General features: G+C 37.9%; 1 protein-coding gene across 1 annotated transcript in view; it reads right to left on the bottom strand.

Moving 5' to 3' along the window:
• Positions 1–5,647: 5,647 nt before the first annotated feature.
• nampt2 (nicotinamide phosphoribosyltransferase 2) overlaps positions 5,648–11,813 on the bottom strand; it is a 28,753-nt gene continuing 22,587 nt past the window's right edge. Inside the window, exon 11 of the mRNA XM_062443799.1 lies at positions 5,648–11,139. Within this exon, the coding sequence (XP_062299783.1) occupies positions 10,978–11,139 (162 nt within the window). The 3' untranslated portion in view covers positions 5,648–10,977. The remainder of the gene's footprint in view (positions 11,140–11,813) is intronic.

Below are 11,813 nucleotides of genomic sequence, written 5' to 3'. Positions count from 1 at the left end.
TGTAACGGTGTTAGTTAATTTAATTATAAAATAAATATAAGTGTAATCTGTTACAGTTACTGATGAAAATGTTGATGATTACAAAGGAGGTTACATCTGAAGTCACACCTTTAAGATTTTACTCATGTTTTAATATTGAACATTTAACTGAATACATATATTGCTGTTTTTAATTCTTTGAAATCAATATTTGTTATATTTAGTAAATAAATCATGACGTGGGTTTATTAGGAGCACACATGGACTTAAATGGAGTCACAGTACCAATAAGTCCTCTTTATTCATCAAATATCTTTATTTTATATTATAAAATCTACATGAACTAATGAATACATTTTAAATGAGAGATAAATGTTGCTTTATAAGAAATGATCTCTCTTATAAATCATGTCAGTATCCATGAAAAACAGCTGAACTTAGATTTTGGTGCTTAATGGGAACACTTACCCTAACAGCTGAAAACTTAGAAAAGTAATCAAATGTGATAAGTTACATTACTTTGATGAAGTCATTGAAATAGTTATATTACTTAATACATTTTAAATAGAGTAACTAGTAATCTGTAACATATTACATTTACAAAGTAACCTTCACAACCCTGCCTGTGTGGTGTTGGACACCGTTGACCATCTATGGATTTGCCACTATAATTAACCCTTTGTGTCTTTCAACTGCTTTGTTTCTTTTTTATCTTCCCTCCATCATGTTATTATTTTCTGACTGTTTATGTTTGCAAACCCCCTAACCTCCATGTGTCTCTTAAAGGACAAATAAAGTATTTTCAACTGAACTGAAATTTAATCAAAACAACTAATGTTGGGAACAATGTCTTAAAAGTGGAGTTAGATAATCCAGATTCTCCAAAAGCTGAAAAGAAAAGCTTGTGTGTGGAAAAGGATCTGATGGACAACTGATGACAATTTGATATAAATATTTTCTACTTTTCTGTGTTTCATATTTTGCAGCTAAATAAAGATTCCAGGTCTTACCACACAGAGAGACATTAGCAGCAAACTGTGTGAAGCTGACTCATCCTTTTGATTCACAGATTTTGTCTTTACCACCCTAGTAGATTTCTTAGAGCCTCACATTGTAAACCTAATCTGCTCTTCATTTAAGAGACAGCTCACTGCTCATCTACAGGCAGGACCAGGACAGATGGGTGGGCAAATCCGTCTCCGGCAGCCCCAACCCAGCCGCCCACCACCCCCTGCCTCTGGGCCGCAGGCCAAATAATGAGAAAATTTACGACCACCCCTGGAGTTTATTAGCTCTGTTTCCCTGGGAGACGACTAGATCCTCCTGCACTGACCTCCAGGAATGTCCCAAAGAGGAGAGCCCGGGAGCCCCTGTTGGTGGGAAACAGCTCATCTCCCTCTGCTCAACACAAGTAAATACAAAGTACCAGGGGACAGTGTTCAAAACATGGGTGACCAGAGGACACCGAGTCCCCAGTAAAGATTTTTATTGGCTGAAAATCCAACTCTTTTTAAACCCTATCATTCTAAGTCCATTTTAGAGAGCAAGTCCAGAGGGCAGGAGAGGGTCAAGGTCCTGGGTGACACACTGTAGTGAGAAATGGTTGTGAGACAGTATTGTGTGGAAAGGGCAGCAGCCTCACTGTCCATCCATGTGTTATCCCAACGCTGGTGACTCAACACAGGCATTCATTACTTCAGACTTACACTGATTCAGTCCTGCTGTGCACCACACACACTACATAAACACTACAGTGAGCACACATTAATACACTGGTTGAATAGCCCACATTAGACGCTATACTTGGCAATAAGGAAACATCTTTTATCGTGGTATATATAATTAAACACTGTGTTATTGATAGGTTGTAATGTATTTTTTAGAAACATAAATATAGAAATGTTTATGTCATGGTGCCCAGCTGTTCTCCTGAGCTGTTGAAAAGCTGACATAAAAAAAAAAATATTTTTTTAAAATTCCAAAAAGGGAAAAAAGGCAGCTTTTATAAAATTCAGCAAATGAAATACCTGAAAACTTTAGTACCTTCATCACAATGATAGAACAATCCTGTATATCCAATGTTGCCTTGTAGCAGTACTTAAAGGGTAAGGTTCAGTTCAAAATTGACACAACAGTATTCTTGTAATAAGTGATAAAAAATAAAATATAATAAATAGCTTATTACTGCTTTTTTGATTTACAACATTATGACAAGTAACAGTGAATATTTCTGTCATCTCTAAGTAAATTCTGCTTATTAAGTCAGTTTAAGGAGCAGTTTAAAGTAACATACCTGTGTTTTTGCATTTTAACTCATTTACAGAAACATGTGAAGCAACACAGGTGCAGGTTTTTCAAATAAATCTGCAATTAAATGGTATTATCATGCAAAAACGTTTACAAATATTAATGCAGACCTGATGTCAAATGTGAGGGACTGCACAGATCTATCCCTAACCCTAACCCAGAAATGAATGATTAGCAATGGCTGAAAAACTGGAATAGCTGTAATGATCAGAGCATTATCTCATATGTTACAATATGTATAAGTATTAAATGTCTCTTTTGTGTGAATAAATCACATTAGAAGTGAAGATCTACCACTGTGACAGATTTGGGTCAAACAGAAATGATTTAGTTAAGTTACAGAAACAGCAGAGGTGTTACTTCAATAACTACTGATGCTATTACTACTGTAATTACTATTTTTATACTTGTGCTGCTGCTGCTCACAGCTCAGCAGCAGCTCCACAGTTTGAGCTTTACGCACAGAGAAAATGAATTGCGCACACTTCACAAGTGCGCCACTGTCAACGCGAGCCAAAAGTCATCTATCAGTGAGAGAGCAGTGTGTCCGGTGGTTGAAGTCTTACCGGTCTCGATGGCTGAGCTGTGCAGAGTCATGAAGCAGAGCAGCAGGAGCAGCCTGAGCAGCCTCTGAGAGCAGCTCTCCACCTCCAACTGCATCCTCCAGCCTGAGGGGCAAGTGCTGAGAAGAGAAGAGCCGGCTCACAGAGGGGATGTCACTGTCATCCTAACTGCTCATGAACTTGTCACATCAGGTCACAGAAGAAGAGGAAAGTGTAGCTGCAGTGTTCCAGAGCACAGGAGGAATGTATGTTGCTGTGAGTTGAGGTCAGCCGCTCTGCTCTCCATCATAAATACTCTCTGGTTTTTATTCCAGTTGAACCTCCTCTAGGTCCCCTCTGTTCACGTGTCCGGTCATCTCCATGACAACGTATAGCCAATCAGCTGTCAAGCCAGCAAGGAGGGGAAAAAAGCTTGTGTTTAAAATTAAAGATTTCCACAAATTTCCAATGATGGTTTCTGTTTGTTAAATTTACGTCAACATAATCAAAGTTAAATGATACATTCAAAATAAGTATTTTTAATGCTTTTCAGCTGATGATATTATTTCTAAGGAATGCCTAGTTTAGGTAGTTTATGTTTTTCAATTATATTTTTCCTAATTTAAAAGGTGTTTTTCCCCCCCTTTTTGTTACGAACGTTATGACAGTATAGCTACATATATAATTTTACTATTTAAAGACTGTTATTTTCTAAAACAGTTGGTCACTGTAGTTTTTTAACAAATGTTACTCTTGCAGGAGGAAATAGTGTCTTTTAGCTGCGGATGAATCCACATTTGGTGCTGTAGTATTTCAAGCAGCAGTAAGGTGTGTGTTTGTTTGTTTGTGTGTGTGTGTGTGTGTGTGTGTGTGTGTGTGTGTGTGTGTGGTGGGGGGCTTGAGTTAAAATGAACTGCAGTGTGTGTGTGTGTGTTCATGGTGATGAAGGACCATGTCGCCCAGTGCAACGGTGTGACTCACTGATGTGTTTTTAATGGGTTTTGGACTACAATGGAGCTCTATGTGACAGAAGAATAAGATGCACCAGGCTTTGATACAGAGAGAGAATCTATGTAATGTTGGTTTGGGTCTTTTCATGTGATATGTTCACAATAAGAAAACTATAGAATATCACCAGACTCAACTTGTGAGGATCTGCATTTCTGGAGGAAATGAGATGAAGGAGTGAGACACTAGTGTAAATTGATCACTTTCTACATCATTTTTTGGTAAATACAAGAATGCCAGGGGAGAAAAATGAAGACAGGAAGCAATTAAATATATATAAAAACTCTGGACCTATATTGGAAGTCACTCTGATGATAAAGAAAATAAAAAGACGCCCCAAACTCAAAGACTTGATACTTGATCTTCCAGATCTCATTTTGACCTCCACAGTTGCCGTAAACTGTCATCTTTTAATAACATAAAGAGATGACAGTTGACTACTGTGCAGTTAAGCTGGCAATGCTCTGCAGTCTTCTTGTAGCTTCCCTTGCACTGTGGCCATCAATAACTTTCATTTTCAGAGTCCTCCACAGCTGCTTAAGAGTGTTCACACACAAGGTCTGATGAGTCAGAGTATTTGTACAGACTTGAAACTGGCACCAGCTGACATTCCCTAATGACAATTGTTGACATGCCTCACACTGGTTCCTAGCTGGATGTGATGAAAACCAGGGAACGCCAGATTGATGTTCTAACCTGCTTCATGCGTCAATGAACAGGCTACACAATGTGCTGCTCACCCTGGCTTTATTACTGATTTTTTTTGCCCACTTTCTCCAACTCCAAACTATTTTCATTGGTGAAAATTAACGCTGCTGTCCTTGACGTTTCCATATCCTCTCCAGTCAGCAGTCAACATGGATGAAGATACACTCATTTACAAATTTGAGAAACAAGATTAAAGATTAATCCACTTTTTAATCCAAACAGTTTAAACAAATTAACTCTGAGCTCTCCTCAGTAAATGGTTCCGGATCAGAGCAGAACCTGGTGTGACACCAGATTTTTGTATTTAGTTTGTTGCAATCTGCAACCTCACCACTAGATGTCATTATCACTGCACCTTTAATGTCTGCTGAAAATATTGTTTTCCAGGCACATATTTTCATCTCAGAAAATCACCTAAATATGTTATTCATCAAGTGGTGCCCAACATGCAACTGTAAATCATGGACAAAATGCCTCAGTTGTGAGAAACAAAGATAATTGCAGTGACAAACATTCATTCATTTTCCAAACCGCTTATCCTCTCTAGAGGGTTGCAGGGAGGGCTTGGGCCACTCCCAGCTGTCAGTGGGCGAGAGGCAGAATACACCCTGAACAGGTGGCCAGTCCATCGCAGGGCTAAACTTATAAATATGACTTGTATATTTATTGTCATTTTTCCAAATCAAGATTTGTCGAATTATAAGGAAACCTTGTATCCCCCAAATGTTTTACTTCTAATCATTTGAACTTTCAATAGGTAATAAAAACAGCCTGGATTGAGACTTGATGACAAATTATTATTTTTTAAAAACCAGTGGGTTTTAAACAGCTTTATGAAGTCAAGAGCTCAGGCAACCTCAGCTACTTCTGTAATGCTGATCTTTGCTCCATCTTTGTGTCTCCAATCTGGGCACAAACTGAAGTTTTGGTTGACTCTGCTTCCCTCTTGTGGTACAAAGAAAAAGTAAATCTGTAATTACTCCATGGATGGATGTATAGCAGTCTTTATTTTCTGCTCACTCAGCGTAGTTCACAATCCCTGCCTCTAACACTATGGAAACCTTTGCATATTGTCAGTTTAGAAAAATAACTCAAGTATGAAAGAATTTATGCTTTTGCTTTTAATCTTACAAAAGGTCAGTTTTTAAAAGACAAACAAACAAATATTAAGGACAAACAAAATTAAAGAACATTTAAAAGATACAGACCGGTTAAAAGCAAATCATTTTTTCAAAAATTATATTTACAAAGTATAATTACATATATAATTAGTGCCAGTACTACACAAGAGGTAAACCATGCACTGTCCAGTGTTGGTGGCAAACTGCATCACTACTTCATCACACATCATTATAGACTGCACATCAGCAAGGATATTACTGATTGTTGTGGAACATGTTGCTGAATATTAAAAAGACAAACATGTTCACACAAAAATTAAGAAGCATGAAAGGAAAGAAAGAAAAATGAATACTAAAAATGAACTAGCCCTTTTATATGGCCAAAAAACAATAAATAAAAAAAGCAACAGCAGCTTTGGAGTCATGTTTCCAATGCATAAAATACACAAAAGAAAAAAGGTCAAATGCACACTTGAAAGCAGCTTATTATAGAGATTGACACCCCCAAAAAATGACAAGCTGGTGTTTTTTCAGTCGTCAGCACTCCTGTAGCTCACTTGCATCAGTCCTGACTGACCAATCAGCTAATGTTGCCTTTTGTTAAATATTTCTGCTTCTGATTGGCTCACACGTCAGACAAATCAACTGGTGTGTTGCTATAAACATAGGTAGCATTTTCTGTGTTACCTGTCACACCTGTCACAGAAAGGAGCCAATTAAAAAGTGATTCTACTTTTACATTATAATGTGGTTAAGACAGGTAATCATTTGTTACATTTCCATGTGCTAACTGAATATGTAGATACATGAGTTTATAAGGGTCAACTAAAGTATTTCTACTATTTGTGGCTCTTTTTTTGTGATTGACATTTTATTGAATTTTAGACAGAAATATGAACAGACAAAACAAGAAGAAAAGGACAATATATACAATTAAATTGGCAAATGCATGGATGTGTGCACAGGGTAGGGAGTTAAGCTATAGGTTTGGACAATGGGCAGTTCTTTACAATAAAAGATGATTTACTAATATATGGGCAGGGATTGTATTACATACTAGAGGTCATGTTCAGGAAAGGGTCAAAATGAAGGATCTTTGCAATCTTCTAACAAACTCTCTTAAAGCATTATAGTATGGGGTGAGACTGAGAACTTGGAGGAACAGAGGCAGAAAGGTACCCAACCAAGGGAAGAGCAGAGCAAGATTGTGCTACACTGAAGGATGGAGAGCCCGCTCTGAAAGGAGATACCAGTGTGCCAAGTGCTGTAGGCAAAAGGCATAATGGTACAGAAGTAGGTTTGGTATCCCTGAGTCTCCCTGATGCACCCTATTTTTAAGTTTTTTAAGGCAATCATCTAAAGGTCCCTGGTTTTGGGACAGTATGATGTTAGGGCAAGAGCTTCACATTTAGAACAATCTATTTTGAGAATCTAGAAAAGCATTTGATAGTGGATAACAACGCAAAAATGGAAGTCTCTTGATTTCGAACAAAGGTCAATATATCATCTGCATAAAGCATCACCTTACGCAATTGTGGGCCCCACACCAATACTGGGAAATTTAGGATCTAGGTGAATGGAAGCAGCTAATGGTTCTGAGGAGGTTGGGTCTCCCTGGCGGGTACTTCTACACTTCTTGAGGTATGGGGAAATTAGTCCATTAGTTACCACAGCTGCAGTTGTTTCCCTATAGATTAATTGCAGCAAGTTAAGGTCTGATCCACCACTCCATCAGGGAGGCCACAACCTTTTATGGAGATAGGTCTATAGCTACGACCGTCTGAAGATTCTTTAACCCTCTTCAGAATGAGAGTGTATAAGTGGAGGCATGCCCCTTTCAAGAGAATTCGCAATGAGACAAAACCATTTCAGAATGTTGCACGGAAAAGTTGCAGCGGTGTGAACTGGTTAGTTGCAGAGCGTCAGAAGCTGTTGCCTGAGGTCTCAAAAGACCTACCATGTCAAATTGCCAAGTGCAGTTTTAGAACATAAGGATGTAGCTATTTCTCTTCAGTCAATCAGGAAACGACAGAGCACCACAGCTGGTGGCGATAATGAATAATAGAGGATTCTCAGCTGTTGCTAAACTAGTAAAAGACTTGCTCCACCCAATCCCTCCACAATTTCTTATTGTCTAGTTCTGAGAGTTGTGTCTCCTGGAAGAAGACTATACCATATTTGCTTGCTTTGAGACTTTCTATTAACTACTTGCCCATATCCTTTGTATTTAAACTACAGAAACTCTGCTCCCTATTGTGATCATGCTTGTTCATGGACTAACTTAAAACTGGGGTACAAAACAGCTTAAAAACAGAAAAAAGCAACCAACCAAGTAACCAACACTAAAGACAAATACCAAATAATGTAACAAGTAACATGAACATTTAACCTTAAGGGTGATGGTAGGGTGTGTCTGGAGAGAATAAGCCTGGGAAAACATCCACAAAGGCGCCTTAGATTATGGTAATATTAACTGTAACCACTGCTGCATTTAAGTTAAGTCCCAAATAAAACAGAAGTTTGCCCCTGTAATTATAACTTTAAACATGGAGCCGCAGGGTAGTGTTAAGAAAGCATGTCTAATGTTAGCTGAGTAAGCTAATTACAGCATGCAAGAGGATACACACTGAATAAGAAAATGAACACACAGTGTATTATGTCTGACAAAGGAGGGAGATGAGTCCTGTTATTCATTTTTAATATAATATGCAAAAAAGGCAAAAATAAAACGTTCTGTTCTGTTCTGTCACAATAGTTGTTTCAACTTAATATTTTAGACCAGACCAGTACAATCTTGTATAGTCAGTTGCTATGGCCAAGTGCTTGGTCAGGTAGTTAGAGATATCCATCATTGGCTGAAGTGTCTATTGATGCTGAGAAAGACGTGCTATGGTGCTGGGTAAGGGACAAAGTTAAGACTACTAACTCGTTAACCCATTTGTTCTAGACATGGGGACCATAGGGTCAGCCTTGGCAGCTGTCTTTCAGGGAGGAAAGCCGGGCCTTGGCATTATCCAGATGTTCTGAAGTAACTGCTAAGTTTTCTTCAATTGCTGAAGTTGACTGATTACAATGCTGCCAATGCTGCTTTCGGGTTTGCATCCATTTACTTCAGTAGCTCATGCGTCCTAGCAAGTTTTTTCACTGTTTTTTTTTTTGTCTTGCTGGTCTGTCTCCATTACTCTTTTTGATTTTGAAGTGACATGGTTTCATGTCAACGATATAACTGCTGATAGGTAACCCACAGGTTGAGTAAAGTAGATCAAATAAACAATGTTGATGCCAGGAGCTCTCAGTCTAAGCGGCCATCCACCAGGAAGCATACTTTTAGATGTGCGCAACAAGCATACATTAAATTTAATAAAGACAGTTAAATGTTAGGGTCTTTCTGTAATCTGAAATGTAAATACACTGAAATAAAACAATCAACTTTTACTTTTTGAATAAAATCATCACAATATTATGACGCAGTTTGATTGTTTTTTTTGTTTAAAACAGAGATAAAATGTTTCATTCCTGCTGTTGATATCACTAACATCATTTCATTATTATCACACTCACTATTTATAACTGAGATAAATATCAACGCATTGTCTTAATATCATTATGTTATTTACAAAATATTCAAAATCAAATGATGAAAATCTAATTCTTAATAATCAAATTAATTCACAATTTTCTTATAACATGTTTCAAGGAGATTAAAATGTTACATTTTGACAAATCCAATCCAATCCATGACAGATGATGGTTACATTTGACTTTTACTAACAGAGAGGATGCATACAGTCTGTGCAGGCAGATGGGAGATTAGTGCAATATGCCTCTAATGTGTATCTTTACAGCAGCAACACTGTTTAAATGGAAACAATTCAAAGCTAAAACATTGTGTTAACTGTAGCTTTCAGCATTTCAGGGTAACAGATTGTTCATATTAGAACATCAGTTATAATAATCATTCTAACAAATCTTGTTGTATGTCACTATATCACAGGACATAAAGAAATTTGGAAGTTGTTTAAATGGTAGAATATGAAAGTGTGAATTAGCACCATATATGTCTGATGAGAACACTGTAAAGTCACCTTTTGCTCATACTTATGGAATTTAAATGGGGCCATATCCCTCCTTAGAGCTCTACAAATTGCCATAAAACCCAAACTGATATTAAAAATGAGTCTTTGGTTAGTTGAACTGCTCACAACTCATAAACACTAAACTAATGGCAAGGGGTCACAAGTACACACTGCTTCACTTTAAATGGTCACAAATCAAAAAAAGATGGGAACCAGAGAATTAGACTAACAATTTGGACACTGGCAGAATATTTCAGTAGACCTGATGATGAAACGGAGTGTGCTTTGTGGGTCTCCGGCATCAGAAGTCATCGAACTGCGGCAGTGTAGCACAATCTGCTCAGTGTTGTGATATCCTCATTTATATATCATACAGGGTTTGTGCTCCTTTCATATCTACAATCTGATGTGATCTACAGTCTAATGTGTTTGTTCAAGCTGTGGATTCTACAGGACTGATGTTGTCTGTTACAAACAAAGCAGAAAGTATGGCTGGAGCAGTGCTGATATGTGGAGCTGAGACTGACCTTAAGTTAAGTATTGTATATCAAATACATAGTGTTGCCCACACCTGTTGATGTGGCACTCTAATTAATACTATACAATGCATATTGAGTGATGGTGGATTTTAGTGCCTTTTTAATGCTGCTTCAAACACTTTTCTACTCTACCCGTAAAACAAACAACACATGGAAGCTTGGAATTTTTGGAAGCATCAGTTTTTGACCTGAAAATGCTCGGATGTAAAGCTACTGCATATGTTATATGTTAAAATCTGCCTTCTTTAAAAGATACACACCCTAAGTCTATTTTAGTGTTTAGTAGCAACCCTCAACTCGGGGTGTGTATCTTTAAATCCATAAACGAAAGGAGAAAAAACTACTATAGCTTATGATATTTGACCCTGAGCTTCAGTTGTGATGGTTGTGGCCATTAGAGGGCAGTGTAACTGTGTGCTCACACAGCCTCACATATATAGATATAAAGAGGAGTGAACTGTGTGCTGGCCACAATAGAAAGCGATAGAAGCTGATCTACCTGAAAACAATCTCACCATTGGCCTCCTCAGGATGAGGTGAGTGTGTGAGGGGTGGAGGGGGTTTCAACATGTCCAGTTGTTATTGTGATGGGTGACTCTCTAAAACACTGCAGTCTTCATTCCCTCCACAGAGGAAGCCAGTGCACCCCGTTAAAGACTGAAGTACCATGTGCACAGCAAGAGGCTTTGTGGCTGATCTAATGAATCCCGTTGATGATGTGATTGTGCAGCAGCTCCTCTTTGTGGTTGTGCAGGGTGGGGTTCATCTCCTTGTCCCGCAGTCGGGCGTTCTTCCTGATCTCCTCGAGGGAGTATTCCTGCACCAAGCTGCCGTTCTCAAACACAGTCACCAGCATATCCTAACAAAAACACACAGGATAAACTCAATCAAGCTATCATTCATATGCAAATTAACAATTGAAAGCACAAAAATATGTGTTGTTAAAACAGGGTTAGGGTTAGATTACCATTTTTAGTGAGTTTTAAAGTATAAAAAGATTTCTATAAAATCAAACATCATAGTAAAGTTTTTTGTGTCACTGTTTGCCATTTTTTCTGTAACAGCAATACAGTGTATTACCAATCAGTTATTATTTCTTATATAGTTTTCTTTATTGTTAGTGGAGGAGTCCACGATCCCTGTGTGGGATTCAGATTACCTACATGAGGGATTGACAGGAGAATGATGTGGTGTGTAATCCAACCAGCTGTCTTAAATCCACTGTCTTTGTACTGTTTCACTGCTGTATTAAGTTACTGCTTAAGTTATGCAAACCCTATAACATCCTATTGTTGCTGTTTCATATTAAAAGCATTCAACTGGCAACTGGGGTGGCTTTTATTGTGAAGCAGTCACGGGAAACACAATTTATTTGACACAGAGATTAGCACTGACTGCAACTGTTTATCAACAAAACTAACTTCTAAAAAGCAAAACAACTGATATTTTGATCATATTTGTCAGTGGGTCTGTTATATGTCAATATGTCTCATTTTTGGACATTGACTGACTGTATTGTCCTAATTTTTACCT

This window comes from Scomber scombrus, chromosome 3 (assembly GCF_963691925.1).
Source record: "Scomber scombrus chromosome 3, fScoSco1.1, whole genome shotgun sequence".
NCBI lineage: Eukaryota > Metazoa > Chordata > Actinopteri > Scombriformes > Scombridae > Scomber > Scomber scombrus.
Note: the sequence above shows the minus strand (reverse complement) of the source record. Positions and strands in the feature narration are given on the sequence as shown.